General features: G+C 39.8%; 1 protein-coding gene across 1 annotated transcript in view; it reads left to right on the top strand.

Moving 5' to 3' along the window:
* The window catches only part of LOC124157140 (RNA-binding protein 42), a 70,184-nt gene extending 51,118 nt beyond the window's left edge, over positions 1-19,066 (top strand). The window contains exon 6 of the mRNA XM_046531640.1: positions 18,467-19,066. Coding sequence (XP_046387596.1) covers positions 18,467-18,591 — 125 coding nt within the window. The 3' untranslated portion in view covers positions 18,592-19,066. The remainder of the gene's footprint in view (positions 1-18,466) is intronic.
* Positions 19,067-24,220: the final 5,154 nt, after the last annotated feature.

The raw sequence follows: 24,220 nt of genomic DNA, 5'->3' as shown, positions 1-24,220 counted from the left end.
ACCTCCTCGCCGCAAACGCGTTTTTCAAATCCTCCCTCTGAAATACGAGCGCTGATATCCAAGCTCTAACCGCGCTTTATATTGTTGATTTTCTTGTCATGTGTTATTTATCTCTTTCTAATTTTTTATATTTTTTTACGTCTTACGATTTCCTGCAATTTATTTGCTTGATGGCCCATCCAATGTAAAGAATATGTGTGCCGTTTTCGGGACTTTTTAAAATAAATATGTAAGAACAAGGGGAGCAAAAACCTTAGTATTTCGCCACGTATAGGAATGATGGGTATGTATGCGAGGGCCAGAATATATCCACTCTGACTTACATCTTCTAATTGTGACCCTCCTTTGTGAGACATTGTTAGATTTCATAATATGTGCCTATGACCATCGATGAATGTAAATTTCAGCACTTGCGAGTTGTATAGCTGATATAACGAAATGTATGGTTTTTTTGTATTCGCACGAATTGACACAAAATTATCGGTATCAGAAACCCGAGTATTACCCAAACATCCCCCGAATCATAGTTTTGGCAAGTGCCTGGGCAAAGAGCGATAGCTAAAACTCTCCGAGCAGTGTAAAATAGCAAAATGCCCCTCTGAACTTCAACTTTGGGATGGCCTTTGTGTTTCCATTCCATCCACCACTTCCTACAACAATATGCCGCTTCCTCGCGCGTCATAAATGGAAAATGGTGGCAAATAAAATACTTGATATTAGTAGAGTCATGCTACATTAGCTTCTTCGTGAGCATGAAATTGAAATAAAATTTATTTGAAATTCGAACGAACAACATGCCAACAAACGCTACCCTTATAGTCGGCCAATCAGACTCATCAAGTGATCTGGAACGTCACCATTCCAATCTTAGTCTCATGCGCGGTAGCCGAAATTCCAACAGTTACTGTGCGGAATATTAACTTAATTTTAATATTAACTAGTTAAGAGCGACCGCCTCCATTTGGTCAAAGTTCGGGGGCTTTGCTCTCCGGCTGACTGCTTGTGGCACCATATGCTCCGCAGTCCATACCACCTTGACCGTTACAGTCCTCTTTCCACAGGGAAGAATGGAGCCTCGGTAGCTCAACTGGCTAATGCACTCGACCGGAAATCGGGGGATCTGGGTTCGTATCCTGGTCAAGGCGAATGATTTTTTTTCTCTGTGGATATTTCGCTATTTCGCACAACCCAATTAAATGCGTGATGGGTGACAATACATTTAGTAGCCAACTGGATAATCCTCTATTGAAGTATTCGTGGTGTACTCTACGAGGTTTCGCCATCTTGTAAGACCTGAGAAAATGTGACGTGTCCAAATTGGCATTTAGCTCCGCAGTTTGCCTTCGGCTATAATGAGTGTGATGTGGACGCATGATTGATGGTTTTGAGAGAACTTCCCCGTCTCCGTTCTCTCGCCTTAGTGCTGGCTGCAGTGCATTCCATTCATGGAGCCTGTGTTGGCTCCATCGCCCCGAATTGCAATACACCCGGGACCACCCTCTGTCGAAATATGAGGAGGATTGATGCGGAGGACCCGCCGACAGTGTCGCTTCCTCACGGCGGGCTATCCCTCATCACAGTGCGCCCTCCTCAATGTCAGATTTTCCATCATTTTAATCGGAACCGAGGGTATCGACATCATATTTTTATCACTGCGTCTTAATTGCACCCACGACGCTCTCCAGGCTTGTATTTCTCGTTCCCAATTAATTTTCCGTGCCGAGTATTGCGAATGTAAATTCAGAATTACCGCCCCAGTTTTTCGACAGTTTCGCAATTCTATCGATTGGTGCTTTTCTTATATTCTGGATGACCTATATTTCGAACCTCTGTTGTGAAGTGTCATTGCGTTTGTCTTAATTTCACGCACAAAACTGAATATCACGAAATTTTTATTACTCGTTCCCAATTAGCTTTGCATTCTGAGAAATATGAATAGAAATTATAAATTAATTGCTCAGTTTTTTGAGCTGTTAAACGGTGCTATCTCTCGTTGCTGTCCTTGTTTTCTGGTTGACCTATATTAAAAATCTAGGGATAAAAAAGGGTTCATACCCGTGTGGAAAATCACGGTGGTCCGGGAAACATCCGCAAAATTAAGATCAGGATTAGAAGCGATGAGAATGTCAGGAAAATTAGCGTGTGGTCAGGGAAAAACAGCTGAAGTGTATCCAGAAGACGAAACTCATGTTTCAACACGTGAGGCGTGACTCTGCTCTTCTCTTACTTCTGTCCGCGATTTACCGTTGTCATTATTGATGCCAGACTTCACTCTCAAGTGAATAGGGTGGTTTCCTATTATTTTTTTATTGTCTGAATCGAAAGATTATTACTCCTGGAGTACGTATTTCACGCTTGTAGATTTTTAAATGACGATACCTATTTTTCGCGATTAAATGAAAAGTGAAAATTTTCAAGCGCGCGAAAACGCGACGGGTAAGTATGAATGCCGGGAAAACTCCCGTGTGATGTCGTTCTGGTTCCCGCTGCCGCAAGTGAGGTGACCTTGGGGCGAGGCTCTGAGCGCTGATACGACGCAGGATGCTAGCAGGTAGCAGAGTACCATGCTAGCTGGTAGCGCTTAGTTTAAATAAGGATTATTACTACCTTATCAAACGAGGTAAATTTTCCGACCTTAGCCAGTTTTAATAGGTGATTATTAAGACATGTTTCCCTGAGCTCGGTGCCTCATGCATGCATTGGTAACCTCAGACGATGTAAAACTCCTATCTACTCGTACAGAAACTAGGTCCTTGTGACGTCTCGTGGAGTGGCATCGCATGGGCGCCGATCTGGCCTTTTTCAAATGAGGATAAAATTGACCCTTGCCATTCGTCTAAACCGGTATTTCTAAAACCAAATAATTTTTATATTATGAATACACTAATGGTGGGTTGCGAATCGCAATCAATGCCTTTCGTTTTCTTTGATGAAGGAAACTACCCTTTTGTGTCCAACGCAAGCCCTCATCAAACATAAATTAATTGGTGGAATTTGTTTGATTAGTATTGCCTGCCCTTAGCATTGACGACTGTGATATGCATTTTAAGTGAACCGTGTACCTTCCTGAATCATAACCTTTCAATTTATATTTGGGTTGGCTTTATTTCGTTTGCATTTGAAATTTTACCTAATATTGCTCCTACATCTATTATTCTATTTCATCTGGTTAGAGCTGCAATTTCATCATCTCTTTTTATATGTTTTACTTTGTACACTTTTTTACATTTTATTTAAAATAGGTGTAATAGTGTATTGTTACTTTCAACTCAAATTTTATTACTTGTCCTACCAAGGTTTTGGCTCTTAGCGCTATTATCAGTGTCCCATGGTGCCTAATTTGTGTAAAGATACTATTGACTTTAATTTGATTTGTATTTAAAAAAAATATTGGTAGTATAATTGTACATCTAGAGGAAAATCGCTGATTTGTTCTTCTTAATATTTTTCCATTTCTCTACAAATTCGGTGAAAAGCATTTGGTTTCGCTAGTTGTAACTCACATCGCCTTCACGACAGCGTTGATAATCTCCCATCCCACACCCTTCCACCCCTATCCTTGCCGTAGAGGCGTCGTATGGGCTCTCATCGCGGCGGCGCCTCCTCGACCCTTTCCTCCCTCTTCCCTCCCTCCTTTCCGGGTTCACGGGCGTAAAAGTCTCAGACAAGTGGGCCTATTTTGTATTTCCGAATTTAGATTAAAACTCGGCTGACGTCAAAGGTTTAGCCAAATGCGGGCATTTTCTGGAAGTTCAATAAGTGACCGCCCACGGCACGTATAACTAGAACGGTTGATTTCCGTGGTGCCATCGCTGTTGCCTCGAGCAATAAATAACTCGCTGAACAATTAATTAATTTGGAATCCGATAGTTCTCCGAATGCGGTCATTTTCACTCGGAAATACAGAATTACCCATCAGGTCCCGGGCCGGAGAGGCTTATCCCCAAGGGGCCGCCCCGAGTACCCGTTTCTATCATAGATTTCATTTTGGCGGAACACATCAAATTTTAGTGTAACAATACCAGTAATCTGAAATTCAGAGTACCCTGTTTCCTACTTATCTCCGATGATGACTTCTTGTAGACCCCCTTGACTGCAGCTGGTCCATCAGTTCAAACCCGACTCAAGGGGGTAGTTTCTCAAAGGCCGAACCCTGGATATCTCCTTGACTAGGAGTCGTATTGCCAAAGCAAAAAATCTATTGTTGCAGACACGCAAACTTAAAATAATTATATGGTGTGGTTAGTGTTTGTAGGTGATGTTTAAGTCATCATCAGTAGTCATCAATCCGAATGTTGGTCTGACGCAACTCTACACTGAACTCTCATAAAAGATTGTCTTTCAACACTAAAGTAGTTCTTGTTTCATGTCCTTCATAACCTGCTCATTGTTCTACGCTCTATGTCTACCTCATTTGAGGCCTTCCCCGTCCATTTTTGCCTTTTTCTCAGTGCCTCAACGAATATTTCCATCGGACCAAGGTGTCTAATGATGTGGCCGATTAAGTTGTCCCGGCAACTTCTCTAAGAATTCAAAAGATTCTCTCCCACTCATCTTAAATCTTCCATATTTCTCACTTGACCTATCCATTTGATCTTAATCATTCTTCTGTAACTCCACATTTCGTAAACTTCTCTGCTCTTCAAACTGATTGTTGACGATTTGACTTTGTGGAATTCCATGGATAGTGATAATTGAAACTTTAAAGAGAGAGAATAAAAAAGTGTGGAAAAGTACTATTGCCGTTTCAATTATCACTTTTTCTGCTCTTGTCATCGTCCGTGCCTCACTATCGCAATGAAGCATGCTCCAAATTTTTCTCCCAATTAAATGCTTGCTTACTCCAACGTTTATATCCGCAGCTGTTAGGGGACCCCTCTTTTACAAGAAAACTCTCTTCGTTTTGGCAATTTTACTCTTTATATCCATCTTGCTTCGTCCATCGGCTACCCATTTGGCAGAACTCCTTCGACTCCGCAATACTTTCTTGTCCAATTTTCCAAATTTTCTACACCTTTATAATGAAATTACTCATAACCTTTGGTGACAGTATCTGATTTAAATAAAGGTAATTGATCTCTATATTGATTAACAGATGAAGAAAAGGGTCTCCAAATTTTCCGGCTGTTCTTCCGCTTTTCTTCATTTATTAATTGGTGTCTGATTTGGCAAAGTATAGAAGCGCGGCTAATTGGGTCAGCACACCGTTCTATTTTACAGGGTCTTCACTAGTACTTGGCTTTTGAGAATAGGGGATGAATCATATTGAACACCACACCACACTGGGTAATAATACGCGAAATTTGGCTATTTCACTAGAACTTATATTTGAAAAATTGCTACATTTAATGTCCGTTGCAGAAAATTAATAATTTGAGTAAAACGGAGAGGACAAATTAAAACTGAAGCAATTTATTACTGCCCAAACAATCAGTATAGGTGTGACGCGAATTTTTTTGTGTCTTAGTTGAGTCCGGGGAGGGGCGGTGTTCAATCCCCTCATCCACCTCCCCACAGGTGTGCCCCTGCTTGTGTAAAATTCGTGTGCAGGGTCACGAGTTTTGTGGGCGGACCCCTTGAGTTCTCCTATTCCCCACTGACAAGTTTAACTAAAAACACCCCTTGTATTGGGAAGTTTATAATTTTGTTCATAGGGTACATGCGTTTCCTCTCCCGAATTTTGGTCGTAGGTTTTCTTTTGATGACTCCATGTTCTAATTGTATTTCGAACGAAATACTATCGTTTACTGATTTGGAAATAATTACTTAATTTTTTGAGAAATAATATATTGCTAATCCGCAGCATTGAACAATCCTACGCTTGCATTGCATAAAATTATCTAGTGGAAACTGATTAAAAGTGTTCTTGTTTGAGAAATAGCAGTTTTCGTCGTATGAACTCTATTGGGAAACTTTTCTGCTTTGTTATCACCTCTCGATACGATTTAGGAAAGAAGTCAATTCATACTCTTACCATTGAAAAATAAGTATGAGACGAAGATTTTCATGGATTCTATCCAGTTTACGTGTGCTAACCTCTTTTCACCCATGTTTTCAGATCGTTTAATCGTTGCTTGTCCCGCTAGTATTCTTTTGCATCGGGTTGGTTTCTGGGAAATGTGATATGAAGAGTTAGAATTGATTAACTGAGGAGAATAATTGCTTCCGCTCTTGCCAAATTATAGAGCCTCAGATTAAGCAGCGATTTTGAAGTCGTTTGATTTCGGCTAATTGCCTAATCACTTGAGATGTTGTGATTACGGCCCTGTGTATGTTCTCTTTCATCTTGAATGTGCGGCGCTAGTGGAACTTCTCGTGTGTATTGCGTTGCATTGCGGAGGAATGAGAGGTGTTGATCCATGAGATATTTTCAAGATGCATGCAAATTAAGAAGGAAAAGGTGGCTATTTTTCCTCGAAATAAAATATGGAAATCTGATAAAAGCATGACTCACACGTTCATTTTCCTGTTCCGCTGAGGAATAGTTTTTCTTGAGCCATTAAAACCACAAGCCATTTGCACAAGCTGTCATTTTCTGGATCACACGGTCATTTTTCTGACCATCCTTGCATATGTTTACGCGTGTTTATCCACTTTTTTCTCGTCTGTTAGCTTGTCTGTCTATTAGGGAGGAATTATAATTTTCGCTGACTGTTCATAAATATTTTTACATTCGTACCTCACCTCATTCTCTTATCATGGAAACAGATTGCCAAATATTATATATTTGCGGAAGCGTCGGTATTAGGCCGGAGTTGGAGCTACAATGTGGATAAAGTTTAAAATCATTCAGAACTGGGGACCAAATCTCTTTGTAATGAACCTCGTTCTAATAATATCAACATGAGGAGCCCACTCGCTGCATTGGTTTTACAAGGTTCTTTCTGCATTTTGGAGGAAGAAAATACGAGTAGGTAATGAAGTAATATCAAATTTTACATGTGTCATAGATACAATAAACCATAAATTCAAATTTCGACAATAAATATATTTTTCTAGAAAAAAAACTGTTTTAGGTTGTACATTGTCAAACTAATCGGGTATTTCCCTTTGCTCCGAGAAAAAGTGTCAAAACACCGGTAACCCAATTATATTTCCTATCATGGATTATCTTTCATCTTTCACCACTTTTTCATCCTAATTTATTTGCTGAAAAACAAATGCTGACGATAATATCGACTCCTGCTTTGTTTGAGCGTGGGTTACTTTTCTCGAAGGTATCTGTAGTAAGCCTCTTCATCTGATCCTCAAGACTTTCTATTCAGCGTATACATGGACGTAATTTCACCGCCCCTTCTACCATTAATTGATTTTTGTGGTAATGACATTTTGCCCATTTTTTTAAAATTGTGATTAATTCGAGTGAGTGATAGAATGATCATTTGGCGAAATTTTTGAAGATTTGATCACCAGTGAATGGCGTTCACTACGCATTATATATGGTGAATTTTTTCCACCCTTATAAATAGTCAAACACGATCCGGTCTGTTTTCGTTCAGGATCGTCATCGGGTAACATCTGATGATCATGCTCATTCATTGACACCCTGGTTGTGTTTAATTTCTGATGTGGTTGTATTGAATTAATTTCATTTCGTGTGATAGGGTATTTCATGTTATTTCGAAAAAAATGGGAATTAATGGTAATTACTCCTGCCTTCTTTCATTTATGTGCTGAAGAGGAAGCATTACTTCCGCTAGACAGTTTATATTTTGTCTTTTTTGGTGACTAATTATAGCTTGTTTTAAACTTGCATTATCTTATTTGAGTTTTCGGAGTTTATATTGTATATCTTATTCAGCATTTATTTTTTATCAAATATAAAACAATTGCATCTGAGAAGTTATTGGTATTAAATTTTCGAATTTGATACGAAGTAAATTTTGAACAGGGTATAGGACTCTATTGAAAATTTCAAGATCGTAGCATTAGTTTTAGGAATGACTTCTTCACCAATTAGACTATTTTTTACCGGAAGGTTCTCTTTTAAGTCCCGTTACCACTCGCCTCTGCTGCTCTCGTGTTCTCTACGAGCTCAAATTTCTATCAGCGAGTATTATGGTTTAATTTCGTAAAATATCGTAAGGTGCTGTGTTCAAACCCGTTTATACTGTGTCGAGGAAATGAATATATCTGGAGTTACTTTCATTCAGGAGTGTGCTGTACCAATTCCGCATGTAATTGATCCTGGAATTATTATCCCATGTTATTGAAGTGTTAATTCTATTACCTAATGGAATTTGGACGGCTTCGTCTAGTATAAGTAGGCCCAATCTCCGAACTATCGTAGGTTTGCGTTTGATGTTCGCTCTTCGGATGACGATGGATTTTTGACACAAATATTGTCTGTGTTCACTATCCGTTCTGGAATGCAAATCATCGATTCTTCCTGATCTTCCTGATTATTTTCAGAAAACTTGATTTCCAATACCACAATCTTCCATGATTCCTTGTTTTCGGGTCGCAGTGGGAAAAATGACAGACCTCGTGGAGTAGCTCGTGGAGTAGCTGATGCATCTGAGGTCATGCAAGAACAATTTATCGATAGATATTTTTGGCAGAGATCTTTTTTTCGCGTTTGCTTTAAAAATAAGCGTAGTATTTATTTCCTCGAGAGTCGGGGTTTACAGCATCCGGTCCCGTGTTCAGCGTGTGCCGTGCTTACTTTTTTTCAAGCTTTCAGGATATAGAGATACATGTCTCGTGAGACCTCATGACCCTTTCGACCTCATCTTGTATCCTTCACTGAGTCGGGGCAATGCAAATAATGTCAGCGGATTGAGAGTGCTTGCTCACACACTCATAAATTTCTGCGTCAGATTTATTGACCGTGGTTCCTACCGTTCATTCTGCAACTTCTCAAGAGATTTCTTCCGATTTTTTTCCATTTTTTTAAAGGGCCGGAAATTCTAGTGCCAATAATATTATTTCAGCAGTAATGAGTTGCTCATTACTTCTTTAACAAGCTTTGGAGTTATTTGTTCAAAATTGCGAAATTACATTACTGTTTGGAAAATTTTGGAACACCTGTTAATGCAGTTAAAATTTCATTTGATTTAATGTGCTTGTAGATAATTATTACACAATATACCTCTCTGGGTTTGGACACTTAATGCAACCATCAAGATCACCAGTTTTGCGGTGGCAACCTCCCATGCCTGCATATATTATGCAAGTTGGCCTATTCGAAATATTGATCAAATAAATATGAATGTATGAATGCAAATGTGTGTCATGTATTTAATACTCCTATATTAATGTGTAAGTTGTTTGGGATAACGATGATCGGGTTAATTCAACCGTATGCAGTTTAATTCAGTCGTATAGGCCGACAGTACGTTAGTCGACTTCTCTTCAATTTTCAAGGCGTGTTACTCAATTATTCACCAGCAGATATTAAAATCGTTTATCACATTTGAATTCTTTGCGATAAAAATTACGGAGTGAAAATAAAATTCATGTCGAAATTGAAGTCGCAAATTTCAAAACAGAGCACTCAGCAAAGTTTTGTGGCAATCCAATTTTTATGGAAGTCTTCTAAGGCTAGAGCCTTCACATCAACTTTGCCCCGTGAATAAATGCGTTTTACGCAGGGCCGGTTTAAGCAGTAAGCAAAGTACGCGGCCGCAAAGGGCGCCAAGCAACATGGGGCTCAAAAGTGCTCAGTCCTTTATATATACAATTGGTATTTAAGCTCTAAAGACATCATATTAAATTTATAAGATCAAGCATGTATAAAGTTCGCACTGATATATAAGTCTCGACCGTTATTCCCACATTATTTTTATTCATTTTAAAATGTATGCTTAGAGAATCCCTCCTACCTCTCGTGTTATTTTGAGTGGGGCGCCGGAATGCTGTTTGCTTACACTAGAAAAAATTTTTAGAACCAGCAGTGGTTACACGTTGCCTTTTCCATTCTAAGAAAAAAGGGGAAATGATGGTTAGTGTGGCCTGTAAGAAAAAAAAATGTTCATTCCAAATTTATGCTTAGTGGACTAGTGCAGTTTAAGAATTCATGACTTCAAGTTACTGCATACTATCGTTTTTTTTCGACGAATTTTCTTTGTGTGATTAAATCCTTTTGTAATCATCTTTTTTCACATATGATCCCTTGCTGAATTTCTATCTACCTTTTTTCGCCTAAATGGAGTGGGCTTTTTTCGACTTAGCCACGCAATTTCAATTTTAAGTCACAGCTTTTTTCCATGTATATATATTGCGAAAAGCGGTAGTGACTAATGTCAAGAACGTCTAAAGAAGCCTTCGAAGATAAAACCAGGCCTTTGTTATCGAGCAAGTGATTGAGTGATCCAAGACGGGCGCTGCACCGCACAGTGTGCAGCGAATTCGGTGTTTTCCTGTAATCTGCTCAAACTCATTGCCAATGAAACATAGTGACTTAGCTTAAGGAAGGTCACTTTTTTTACGTTTGACATCCGAAGGCAAACGAGGCCGTCGGATTCTTGGTGTAAGTTGACTCATTACATTTCAGTTTCCATTTGACGACGCAGTCCCTCGTCTCTGCTCCTAAATTAACCCCTCCAACTCCTCCTATGCAGTTCACCTTCTACTTTTTGCCGCGTCTTCTTTTTCCTAAAAAAACTGGCATCTTACATAAACCTCAAGCGTGAATTTGACTTGCGTGAAACCCTGGGATAAATATACGCTAGAGCACTCAAGGTGCCTGGGTAATACCCAAAAGCCGAGGCAATCATTGAAACACCAAGTTCAGTGGTATAATGGGAAATGGAAAAACGTAGAAAATAAAAATGAGGATATGGGTTTTATTAAAATCCTGATCGTCCTTCGTGAGAGTAAAATAATAAATTAGTGATCATGAACGTGGCTTTCCACCTTCTTTTTATTTTGCCATCCATCACACGTTTCGTGTATTGATTTATTGCATTTAAGGTTTTCTGTAGAGATTCCCCAAAATACCTGCTTCTTTGAGAGGTATTACATTCCTTGGCGCCCTGTGAAATCGTGTACTCACCCCAATGTGACCACCTTAAACCACCTAATGTTTACATCTACCAAGTTCGTGCACATGGCGTCATAGTAAACGTTACGAAAAAATTACTTGTGCACAGGATATTAAGTTCTCCGATAATAGTTAGTAGGAAATGATGATTTTGATGGGATTGGATTTTTATGAGACTATTCGATACCTACTTGATTTTTTTGTGAAGGGCACTTCAAGTACAGCACTCCGTCCGTCGGATGGGATGTTACAGCGTGGTCCCCTTGGCGCCTTTAATTATGATTAGGCTTATTCCGACGCCGGACTTCTCTCCACCCTTCCTTTCCTACCCTTTCCTTTTAGGGCAAGTGACGTTAAATGTCAGTTGCGTCTTCCAAATACCAAACCATTATTGATTTACGCAAAATATTACTATTAACAAAACCATTACGCAAAATATGTATCATACCGGCCTGGGATTGAACTGCGTCACCTTGATTATGATTGCGTAGCAGCTATAACTCGGGTTGGTGTATGATTATTTTGTGAGTTCGAACAAGGCTTTTTTATTTTGCCCTGGCAAAGTACCGTGTTGTTAGGACGTAGAAGTTACCGTAGACTTTCCGCCAAGATTCCAGGCGTGATTGCCACAAACTCACGCCTGATTCTCACTCGAGGTGAATGATATTTCTCAGCGAGAATGACGCTTCGTTGACCTCCAAACGGAAGTCTCCCACGCGTGCTCTTCTACTTGGGCGAAGATAAGTTAGGAGCGCGCGGTGGTACGGTGAACCACTTCGCTGCGTCAGCCGTGCGGTTGTTTCGATGGGACAAAAGGGTTTGCAATTCCACCTCCCCGATGAAGTCCTGCAGAATACTTGGGGGTCCACTTAATAATCGGAGGTCTCCAGCACTCGGTGAGGGGGAAGCCGTTGATTCTTTGCGCTCCTCCCGTTGTTAGGCAAAGTTGTTTTCCAACAAAGGTGAAACCTCGCCCAGCCCATTTCCCAAATTAAAGTTATCCTCCTCTCGGCCGATGCTCTTCTGGAGGTGTGGGTACATAAATGTCCCCCCAAAACTCCTACACATATGTCTGGCGCTTCTTCTCTATGATGTCATGCGGGTCATGCCTTCACCAAAGGGTCGGACTGTCAGGAACACCTTATACCCTTCAGGGGGGGGGCATCATATTTTACGCACCCACGCCCACCCCCTTTGGAGTGGGGGGCGTTAGGCGCTTCCGTTCACCTTCTGGCTCCTTTCATCCGCCGATGCTTTTTGCCTCGTTCACCCTCTTACTCCTCGACAGTTTTTATCACACACGCCCTGTACCTCCACTGCTTATGACTTGCTGTCAAGTTGAGACCAAAACCGGCTCTGGAATTTAACTAAGAAATACTGGAGTAAACGAGCCGGGAGAGGTGTCTTGAATGTGTAAAATCCGATATTATGAGGAGTGTTTTGCTCCTTTATAACATATGGTTATGAATATAATTGTGTGGTATGATTATGGCAGACGTTTATCGCAATGGATTAATTACGGTTAAAAGTTGGTTCACAAATTATTTGCAAACTAATCCATTATTCCTTGACGTAAGATTCGAGTCCAGGTGTTGGCCTTATCCGTCACTCATTACTTTAATGTAGACTTTCATCTGTTTCCACCAAACTGCTGACACTTGGTTTCAATAAACCATTACGGGATATAGTAAAGGTGGTGGTAATGTGAAATTTTTTAAGCCTGTGCTGTGTAAAATTGTTCTTTTTCGAACCTCACGTGTCGTGGGTTCATTTTCACTTGAGTGATAAATACGTGAATCACCAGAAGCCGCCATTATTCAAAATGTCCGTTTTCATTTGCGTTACTGACTGCTGTCGACGACTTCTCAATAATTTGCTTTCCGATGGGATTCAAAATATAGAGCAAAATGCTATTCCTCTCCTGTTTCTTTCATTCTGACTTTCAGCACTTGTGCTTGAGGATTCCAAGGTTTGGAATGGAAACGAAAAAAGAAAATTTAATGGTGACTCACCTCGCTATGCCGATTGTCGATCACATTTCACCAAACCCCGTGCCTTCATCATCGTTACGCAAGGATGACTCCTTACCGTATCCACCTAACTCTCTCTGATGTATGACTAACATCCGGGCCTCCCCCGCATACGCCTTAATTTCGCACATTGAGTCATGAACTTTTCTCCTCAAACACTTCCCATTCTCCAGGTGCTTCGGTCGCTTCTTTGAACCATCAAGGCCCTCCCTCGCCACCCCCACGTATTTTTCTCTCTCCACCCGCAAACATTTTACCCTAATTTATTTTGACCTCCCCGCTTTCCCCCGAATTCCACCCATTCCACTTTCCGGACTTAACCCATGCGCTGCAATGACGAGTCTAGCTAGTAATGAACTTGCGACGCCAAACCGCGCAATGACGAGTGTATCATGTCACCGGAATCTCGTAAGTTTAGCACTATTTGGAGGAACAATATAATTATTTTGAAAGCTTAACAATGTTGAAACATTCATAGTATACATAAATAATTCATATTTCATGAAACATGATGCATTGGAAGGATTAAAATGATTATATTCGTGTAGCGATAGCTATTTTCTCCATGTTTAATAATCACATTTTATTTCACGGTTCTACGTTGATTACAAATTACAAAATATCATTTCATTTCCTACCATTTGAAAAAGAACCACAGAAAAAATAAAAAGTGATTAGAAGCACGATATTCAGAAAATTAATCGAAGTGGAAGGGGTTAAAGCTACGTTTCTCCCCCTGCTCGCACAAGCCTAGCAAGTCTATCTGTTCTAAATGAAGAATTGGGCAAGAAAACTGGTGAAATGGTCGAAATTAGCACAGATCGTCAAGTAAATCAGTCAGTGATAAAACCTAAGGATTGATTTGGATACGTGAAGTAAATCATTTCAGTGATAAAACCTGAGGTTTGGTTTGGATAGGTGGAGGTGGAGCTCGCCTAGAACTAAGCCACAGGCGTGTGAATTTCACACCCTCAGGGTAGGGAGGCCAGTTCCTTTCCCTGGGCCACCTCGTTTTGCGTGCATTTTGTTTCGGGGAGTCCGAAGACCTCACCCGGGATTTGTACACGAGATCCTTCGATCAGCAGCCCAGCGCTCTACCCAGTACTGTGTGTAAAAAAAGCAAGACACCCGAGTTTGAGTGCCCTATCGTATTAACGAAGCAATCAATTTCAATTTATAATAAAGCATGCGAAAGAGAGTTTATTTCGACTTCGGATCATTTAGTTTTAAAAATCTTCGGCTTCGTAGTATTTCCTGTACTTAATTTTTTTCTCAAAAAGGTACCCGTTTTTTGCGCGTAAAATCAAGTTGCCCTGCTTTGAGCGCTTGCTATTCCCGTAGTTTTTGTTCCAATAACTTGCAATTTTGATATGAGGAAGCAAAATCATGTATTATCAGTTTGCAGGAAATAAATTGTTTATACCCGTAAAATTGATGGATTTTTGTAAACAACGCAAACCTCTGGTAACTTCGAAACCAATGGGTCAATTGAAAATTGATTGGCACTGATGTATGCTGTCCGATGAATGCCTTGGTGGTACTTTAAAAATTTGCATTACATATCACTGTTAAGGTCCGTGTTGCTTGCAATTTATTTCTTATGTTCTATTTATTTAATATGTTTCTATCCGCGTACTGGCTGCTCCGTGTGGTAGATGGAGGAGAAAAGAAGCGCGTGGTTTTAGTAGGCTACCATGCTCCCCGATTATCGTTAATCGTGGAAAATTGCTAGTGTTAATTTCTACATGGAAAAATTCCACTCCATCGCATTTGGTACTTCTGAATTTTATTAAATTTCATTTTATACGTGGCGATCGAAGCACTATTACATACCACTAGGTTGAAATGACGGAGTAGAATCGCCCTTGAAACATGCGGATTACATCATGTACGATTGAAATTTCATCGAGAAGTATTTTTACCTAGTCAATCATTTTAAAGGTAGGCTTTCGCAGCGGGAATCATTAGTATTCCAAGGCTTTCGGGAGCAGCTGCGTATTAAGCTTTGTCATGCGAGCTTTCGTGGCCGTTGCAGGTAGCATCATCAGGCGAATTACATCATTTGCTTTGTTTCCACGTTCATCATTCTTTTTAGGTTACCAAATTCACGCATGCAGCCCTCGATAAAGCTTCCATCAAAGGATGTACACAGATGAGGCCCCAGCCCGTCCCATAGATGCTTTATTTATGCTGCCGCCTAAGTCACTCTATCGGCTGTCATAAATTTCCGCCGCGGCGCGATCAAACTGAGCGATCCTATTATTCTCAACATTTGCAAGAGCATTTCCAATCTAGATGAATGGCATTAAAAATTTATGCACTGAAAAACCTTTGCTTACGGACACCTCATACGTTCGGAGGGTTTTTGGGACCCTCAAAACTCCTGTATTCAGCCATTTCAACTTAAGGACATGGTCACCATTTCGAACAGATATAACTCACGTACGAACACCATTGTTATCAATTGCATTTACCCATACCTCAGAGTTGGTACGTATACATATTGGAATTTGTGTGTAAGCATTGTGAAAATCACGGACGTTGACTAAAGGTTAATGGAATTTACGTTACATGTTTTGAGATTCATTTACCTGTGGACGTAAATATTTCCCTGTGATCATTACCGTTTTCTTTTAATTTTTCAGATTTGATACTTCAAAGCTCTTTAATTCCTTTTCTCAACTTTCATGCTCGCTAAAACCTTTGAAAGAATGAAATCGAAAAATTAAGTGGGCGTGACCTCTAACTTAAGGACACATTTTTCTGGATCCCTACCATTCTTCAGTGAGAGTTTTCACTGTAGTTGATGCATCGCTCCCTCACGCCTTCAAATAACCGTCATCAGCCGTATTTTTTTCGGGGAATACGGAGCGCTCTGTGACCAGAGTGGCGACTTTAGTGAGCCCACTTAAACGCGCGATGGGTGAAACACATCCAACGGCCGAGTGAAGTTGAATTGTAATATTTGTGCGCTTGAGTCGTTAAATGCGAATATCAGAGGGAAGAAATGTGTGGAAGAAGTAGGGGAGAATAAACACGTGGCAAGGCCAGCATAGCTACTAGGCGTTGCAATGGAATTCCCAGCCGAGTTATAGAATTCGTCAGGTCGTGGAACATGAATCATGCCACCGGCTCTCTGTAAGGGAGGGATAAGGTCTCGTGCATTACTATTCTGCGGCAAAAAGCTGGCTTGCTTATGGCGAGTTTCAAAGTCGACTTCGAAAATCGGAAACATAGGCGCTTCCATCCGCCGTTGTAGATTTTTATGTTAAAGATAAGACTCGTATTGTCTTAAAATCATCTATTACGCAGTGGCGTATGACCTTATTTACTTCTTGGTCCCCGTTTTCTGAAATATATGGCGATATAACCACGCTTAATGGTTTTATTGAAAGTTATCGGGTTCAGTGTTGAAGGGGATTTTTTATCTTCTTCGTTCAAAATCACCGTAATCATCATTATCTTCAGCATTGGTCATAAGTTCTAAAATTGATTTTAAGCAGATTTCCGCGTACCTTCGTGTTAGCGTATTTCCTCTCTATTCCAGCATATATCATTTGTTCGTTACTACTTATTTTAGTCCTTCCTTTGCTGTTCTTCCTGTTCACTTTTCCTTCCATGGTTGTCCTCATATGCCCATTGTGTTCGACTAACTATGAGTAATTCCCTTTTCTTCTTTATAAAACGCATTATTCCGGTTGACTGTGTTTATTTTGTGACTCATTCCTTGATTGAAACTTAAGCTATTATACACATAGAAATTATGTTAGCCTTGCAAACGTTTTGTAGTGTCACTATAAGTAACGGTGTCACGCAAAAGTTTAAATTTGGGAAAATATGGAGGCAATATCTTCCTATTTAGGATGTAGGAAAGGTTTGGCGGAGGGTGCTCTACTTTATATAACCTAAAAACGTCAAGGTGATAGCAAAGGTCATTTATGGGAACATGGTAGTGCTTGACAGGATAAAGTGCTTGATTGCTGATGGACAACTCCGAGGTTTCAATCTTGAGTGAAGCCTTCGGGCACCCCTATTCTTAAATATCCTTGAAGAGCGAACTGGTCCGGGGAAAGGAAATAGCCCCCTTACCCAGATTGTGTGAAAGTCAGTCTGTTGTGGCTTGGTTGGGATGACCTCAACCTCACCTATCCAAATCAGTCGAAACAACCCATGGATTGAATCACTGAGTGGTGTAATGAGAATACTTCCAGACGTATTATGACTTTCGTAAGTGTGGAATTTTCCGATTTAGACTTGCGCTATTGTCTTGAAGTGTTCATCGTAAATGTACATGTCTGAAAATCGTAGTTCAGAACTAAGTCCGGCAGGATTTTTTTACGAAAGCAGGTTAGAAAGCAATGTCCCGCGTTGACATGGCCGCAATGTTTTCGGGATATTTCGGTAGTTCATTCCGAGGCAACTACGAAAGAGACATTTCTTTTATTTTAAGCATTGCGTCCTGCGTGATTTCGGAGAGCCACAAAAGTTCTTGAAAATATCGTTGATTTTAAAAGCTAAAATTTGAACTAGACTTCATAGTACTGTCCTGGGAAAAAATTCGCGTCACGGTAAATGAATTTAGGACATTGCACCAACCTAGCATTTGAGGTTTTGAAGCAATTTGTGGGTTTGATTTGTGGGAGCACATTCTCCAATCGTGTGTATAGAAGTATATTTTGTCCCGTGTTCCGCGAAAAATCCAACCATATCTGCGGTGGACAACTCAATCCCGGGACAAGTTCCGAGGCAATGATTCCCAAAATGCCCGAGGAACAGTTTAGTGAACATCTCGTACAAATTCCGGGACAAATTGCGGTAACAGTGTGGACGCACCTAGGGCCGATATTTTATCGGTGGATCGCTGCTTGCTAATACATCGGCTTTTGCCCGGTAAAACGGTCACTGGATTGGTTATCTTTATCAACCGACTTTTTATCGGTACCGGGTCGTGGCACGACCAGTGAGAGAGAGACATTTTTCTGGACCATTTCATTTCTCTCTCGGTGGTCGTGGTCGGTCAATCTGTGCAAGCTCCCAGCCCTCCACGAATTCACTATTGGAATGTGGAAGGCCGATAACGATGGCTAAGTTCTAGCAACACGTATCTCAAAAATGCAAATGTTCAGGAGAGCAAAAAAACGATTAATTTTCTTTACTTGTGCCTGAAATTAAAAACCAAAAGTTCATAAAACTAAAAAAGAAGCATTCATTATCAAACGAGTTGTTTTTTGCTTGTATTTTCTTTTTTTTAATGTTATTACACTTTGTTTAAGATACCTGTCTCAAACCGGCCGAATTTGAGATACGTGTTGTTAGAACTTATTGTTAGCCATCGATATTTTACCGACCTTCCAAAATCGGCGTGTATGCTAGGAGCATAAGATTTTCAGCTGACCTCCTTTTCTTCTGAGTTTAACGTCGCTGTTAATGTGTTCTATTGTTTTACTTTCAGGTCGTTACGTGGGCAGTCGACCTATCAAGCTGAGGAAGAGCACGTGGAAGAACAGGAATCTTGACATGGCGAGGAAGAAAGAGAAGGAGAAGGCCGCTCTCATTGGCCTGTTGGCTGGGCGGTGACCGCATTCACGAGCTAGCCACCCCATTGGTGGAACCCCGACCCGAGAGCCGTGATCGTGCCGTGACACCTCGGTCCCTGTTTGCCTGTCGCCGATCTGCGAACTACCTCATCGGTTCGCTGCCGTGCCTGTGCTGAATGGTGTTAAAAATGGCTATCCTGTTGAGAAATTCATAGACATTAGGTAGCGATTGTGTTGATATGAGACAAATATGCCATCCAGGTGTAAATTGTGGATAATTTTTTTCTGAACGAAGAATGTTTTATCCTCCTGTTATATATTCGAGGTGGTTCAGTCATCTATTCTTTTTGGGAATACACCCATAATCACCATAAAAGGCGGTCATAAAAAATGTCAAAGATTTTTCCCTGGGTGGACGATAAGTTATTTTGAAATCCAAATCATCAACTGTAAAATACGTGTAATGAATATAAAGAAACCATGAACTATCCGAATAAACCTCTATGAGTGTAAAATATTGTGAGGACTTTTTTGTGGGCCAATTTTTGGTCTTTCTATTTAAAAAGAATGTTTGTATTCGGTGTTATTGCTGCTGTTGCAAAGTTAATTTTGACAGTTCTTTATTGAAAGTTCTTCATTGAAATAAGGATCTCTTTTTAACTATCTGTTGAATGCAAATATGGAGAAGATGTATTTTTCGTGGACCTTCAATGACATTTCTGAAATGTGGCTGGCAATTAATGGTTTATTGTTTGAAATTGAATTGAATAAGTACTGCAGAAAATATCTTGACTATTTGGCCATCTGTCTAATCTACTTATTAATATTTACTTTCCAGATTTTAATTAGGGTTATATCCTATTATTTTTTAATCTATACCAAGGAAACGGTTTTGGCTTTTTCAGATGCATGTACTTAGATGCATCAAAACTAAATTGTCGGGTACTCTCCTGTACAGTGGATAGGGTATTTTCCTTCATCAAGGAAAACGAAAGGCATTGATTGCGATTCGTTACCCACCATTAGTGTATTCATTATACACAAATATTTTTTTTATTTTTTTTTAGAATGGGTTTTAACTGGGTTTTAGATATCCCAGTTTAGACGAATGTTCATGGTCATTTTTAACCTCGTTTGAAGGAGGCCAGATTGGCGCCCATGCGATGCCACTCCACGTGACGTCACAGGGACCTAGTTTCTATACGAGGAGTTACATACATACATACATACATCGTCTGAGATAACCAATGCACAGAGCTCAGGGAAACATCTCTTAATAATCACTTATTAAAACTGCCTATGGTCGGAAAGTTTCCTTCGTTTGATAGGGTATTAATAATTCTTATTTAAGCCAAGCGCTACCTGCTAGCAGCCTGCATCGCAGCGGCGCACATATCCTCGCCCCAAGGTCACCTCACACGGCGGCAGTCAGAGCCAGAATGACGTCAAGCGGGATTTTCCCAGCATTCATACTTAGCCGTCGCGTCGCGCTTGAAAATGTTAACTTTTCATTTAATCACGAAAAATATATATCGTCATTTAATAATCTGAAAGCGTGAAATGCGTACTCCAGGTGTAATAATCTTTCGATTTAGGCCATAAAAAATAATAGGAAACCATCCTATTGTCAGTGGAAGTTTGTACCGCTCGGAGTACGAAGTAATCGCTAATCAGTTCTGGAAATTGAAATTTACCTGGATCAGTTGTGTTCGATTCCGAGAAGTAACCGTTTAGCTTTCCTGCAGTATACGTGCTGTTGTTTAATTTGTGCTAAAATTTAAAACGCACGGGAGCCAACTAAAAAGAATACTTTTTTACGTAAACCATTTCATTTTTTTTTAGAATTTGATTATTTTCTTCGTTACTGCGAGTCGGCAATATATAGCGAGTGTTTATCAGTGTGAATTCTTCCAATACCCCGCTTTATTTGAGATAAAATATAAATTAATCAGCCCTTTGATAAAATATCGTCTCTGTCGGTAGTAAAGCCTGAATCAAACGAGCATTTTTTTCCCGTCCCTAAGAGTGACAGCTCAAGCGATTGGTTTTCAGGGACCATAGGAGTGATCGCTCGATCTGTCATTTTTTTAATCACGTGATCGTTCCCACCGTTCCTTTTTCGATCGCTTATTTCATCACTTTCCGTATTTGCAAATATTGTTCAATTAATGCTATAGCTGTAGCGTTACAATCGCTGTTAGTGGCGGTGCGTTCTGATTGGCTGAAAGACAGTACCAGCGATGGTTTCAGCGACGGAAAAAGGGACGTGTCGAGTGATGGAAAATGGGATTAGATTTCCATCCCTGCAGTCATCGTGGAAAATGATTGCGTGAAACATTCATTTTTTCAGGGTCATTGAAACACTCCGTACTTTTTAGAATAATGAACAAATCCATATGCTATCCCGCTCCCTTGTTTTAGAAGTTTATTACGTTTAAATGGATTCTCAGTATGCAGGATCAGTAAGTACATCATCTGAGTTGCGGATCCCGGAATCCAGTCTCCCAAGGTAAGCTCCAGAATTAAAAAAATCTAAGCCAAAGTACATATTTACTGTGTAGGCTTTTATTTATTTCGTGGATCGATGTTTAGGTCCAAATTTGTGCCTATTAATATATCGGCAGAGAAGGCTGTGAGAACGAGAACTTGGTTGGCGGTGAGAAATAACTTATTCACTTCTAATCTTCCAAGGTTAACGACTAAAGAATATCACATAAATTTTCGTTATGCATTGTTCATTTGGACTATCAATATAGCCACTGACGTTAGGTTTCTCGGCACTGTGATTATTTTTCCACGCTATCTTTTCCTTTATCTATTTCGCAATTCTGACTTGGGACCAATTTTATACAGGCATAACTTTATAAGAATGTTTTATAATTCTAGTTAAGTTTGAATTTTATTACATTATAATGCAACGTAAGTTTTTCGTACGCGAGTTAATCATGATCACCTGAACGTTTTCTAAGTCGAAATTTATATACTCTCCTAGGATGACTGCTTCATTCCGAATCAGGGTCTGAAGTGAGTCTTTTCCTATCGCATCTCATTTATTTGATGTTTCATTAGTCATTTTCATGGATTTTATCAAAACATTTCTCGTGAATTTTAATTTTTTCTCACGCTTCGTGTATCAGGTCATTTTTTATCGCCCATCTTATGCATCATAATATGCCCGTTAAACAGGAGTGAAGTTTAGTGTATTTCGTATGGAAGGTTTGCCTTACGAACTTTGGAATACAAATAAATAAGCAGACATGCTTTTGGTTTCCAAATAGGGCAAATGGGGCCCAGGTGTAGGGCAGTTGAAGTGGGTGAGCGGTGGGTCGCGAAAACCAGCGTACCATAATTTTATTTAGGTCCTCTACTTCCTTACGTTGGTTTGCGTTGATCATCATGGTATTAACATAAAATCACCCCGTCGGTCCTCGTTTCCACGTTGAACTTCCCTCTTCAGTAATTTGGCCTATTGCCTATAATGGGTTCGCGCGGACCTAAACTCGCAATCCTTGAAAACTACCCGGTGAATGAAGGTAAAGTCAGGTCATGAATGAAGACGAAAAAATTATCTTCCCCATTCAGTCTTCCCCCTCGTAATTTAAAAATTAAGAAAATGCTCAAGTTACCGCACATTTTCCATGGGTTGTCTACGTCATGAGACTTATCGTTCAGTTACCTGCTTAGGATGAACCTGCATTCGAGGGAAGGAACCTTAAGCATATGAGTAAACCACAGCGCACCGCGCGAGATCCATTCACGAGGCCGAGGAGTAGCTGAGGAGCGACTATCCGCTCGGCATGAGTTCGTAACGTCATCAACTTTTCTACAGAGGCTTTTGAGACTTGAACTGAAAATTCATATCCTCCAAGACCGAAGAATGGGCTGTAGAAAATAATCTTATTGGTTAATTCCGAATATCTTCAACCCCACTTCATATCCAGCTTGGAGATATGAAGCTTTGCAGAAGTTTGGAAACAGTGAAAATGGGTCAGTATTCAATTTCATGCCAGGCCAGGTATAAAGTCGAGTACTAATCAGATTATTATTCACAGGCTTTGCATATGAAATACACTTTTTGTTATTATTTTGAGAAACTCAGAACGATCAACATGAAAAACTTGTGGATTACTGTCATCAAATTTTCTAGGAATGCAATAATTTCGATTACCGTTTCAGATATTTATATTACCATTTCAGAATTATTACGTTTATTTTGATTTTATTATATATTCATGTAATGGTGCTAAGTCTCCATTCTCATTTAAGCTGGATTCTGAGAACTTGAGAATACTGTGCGACGTGCGGGGAGAAATATTTTGTTTGAATTTTACGTAAACGAAAGGTAAGTAATGGAGTAAACCTTCAAATGGAGTAACAACATTCAAATTTAATGTGTTGAGGTCGTTGATGAAAGAGCGTTGTAGATTGCCGATGAGTTCTGAAAAAAAAACAAACTGAAATTGCCGTTTAACACCATAAGCACAGAAAACAATGTTACTGAAACTGTCGAAGATAAAATCACATTTCCCAAAACATGGAAGAATACAAAGAGTAATAAATTATGTATAGTAAATTTACCTCTTATATTCGTAAGTTTATCATGGCATTTATTTTGACTCTGCAAGGTAACATGATGTGATGAAGATCTAGATGAAGAATGTCTGATTAATACAATCAGTCCGTGTGCAAATCAGTAATTTAGTTGTAACCATTAATGAAAAAGTTAAAAATTATGGCCTTTTGACGTACACTTTTGGCAGGGAATCGTGTAGATTATCATTGGTATTTTCATGAGATCTTATAATTTTTAAGATCTAATACACTGTCAAAAACAGTGTTGAATTTAATCACTGGCCTAACTTTCCTCATCGAAATTAAGCAGGTACCGATCTTCTGGTTAGCTCTCTTTAATAATTGTCTGCTTAGTATTTTATTTGGTCAGTGTATAATCTGCGTTTTATTATTAATGTCTGATTTGCAAGTTAGACGTCGTATTTCTTGGGTTTTCTTCCGCGTCTGTTGGCTTGTGGTCAAAAGTTACGCTGGCTATCCTACCAGCATCTTGAGGTCGAAGGAGTTCTTCACAAGCCAACCGACGCGGAAGGAAACCCGAAAAAAATTCAGAGATCAAACCATCACCGCTGTAGTCGCCGTTTTAACAGCTTTTAGCACATCCTAAGCTTATTGTTAGTATTTAATTTGAGCCGTATATAATATGCGTCGTATTATTTCAGAAATTAACTCGGAAATAAATGATACAGATTGAAATTTGTGATGAAAAAATGGCGTAATGAGAAACTTAAACGATGGCTTGCTTTATAGACGTTTCAAATGGAGCGCCGTTTGCGACAAGTTGGCAGTGACGTCGTGACGCTCTAAGCTGAGCCGCTATTGGTTACCAACAACTATCCCTCCCCTCCCAATATTTCTCGCCCCTCCATAGTCTCAGTCATATTTTGCATTAATGAAGCATTGATTGTAACATATATCTTTTCCTTAGATGTTTAAAATTTATATTTAACTACAAGGATGTTAAATATCCATTAATTTCAATAGTATATTGTTTTCGTAGTAAAGAAAGTGAAACGTACTCTCAGCCAATCATAAAGAACCTACGTGCGGTAAGGAGGAGAGGAGCAAGCGAGAAGAAGACGAAGCACGTTGATCGA

Source organism: Ischnura elegans, chromosome 4 (assembly GCF_921293095.1).
Source record: "Ischnura elegans chromosome 4, ioIscEleg1.1, whole genome shotgun sequence".
NCBI lineage: Eukaryota > Metazoa > Arthropoda > Insecta > Odonata > Coenagrionidae > Ischnura > Ischnura elegans.
Note: the sequence above shows the minus strand (reverse complement) of the source record. Positions and strands in the feature narration are given on the sequence as shown.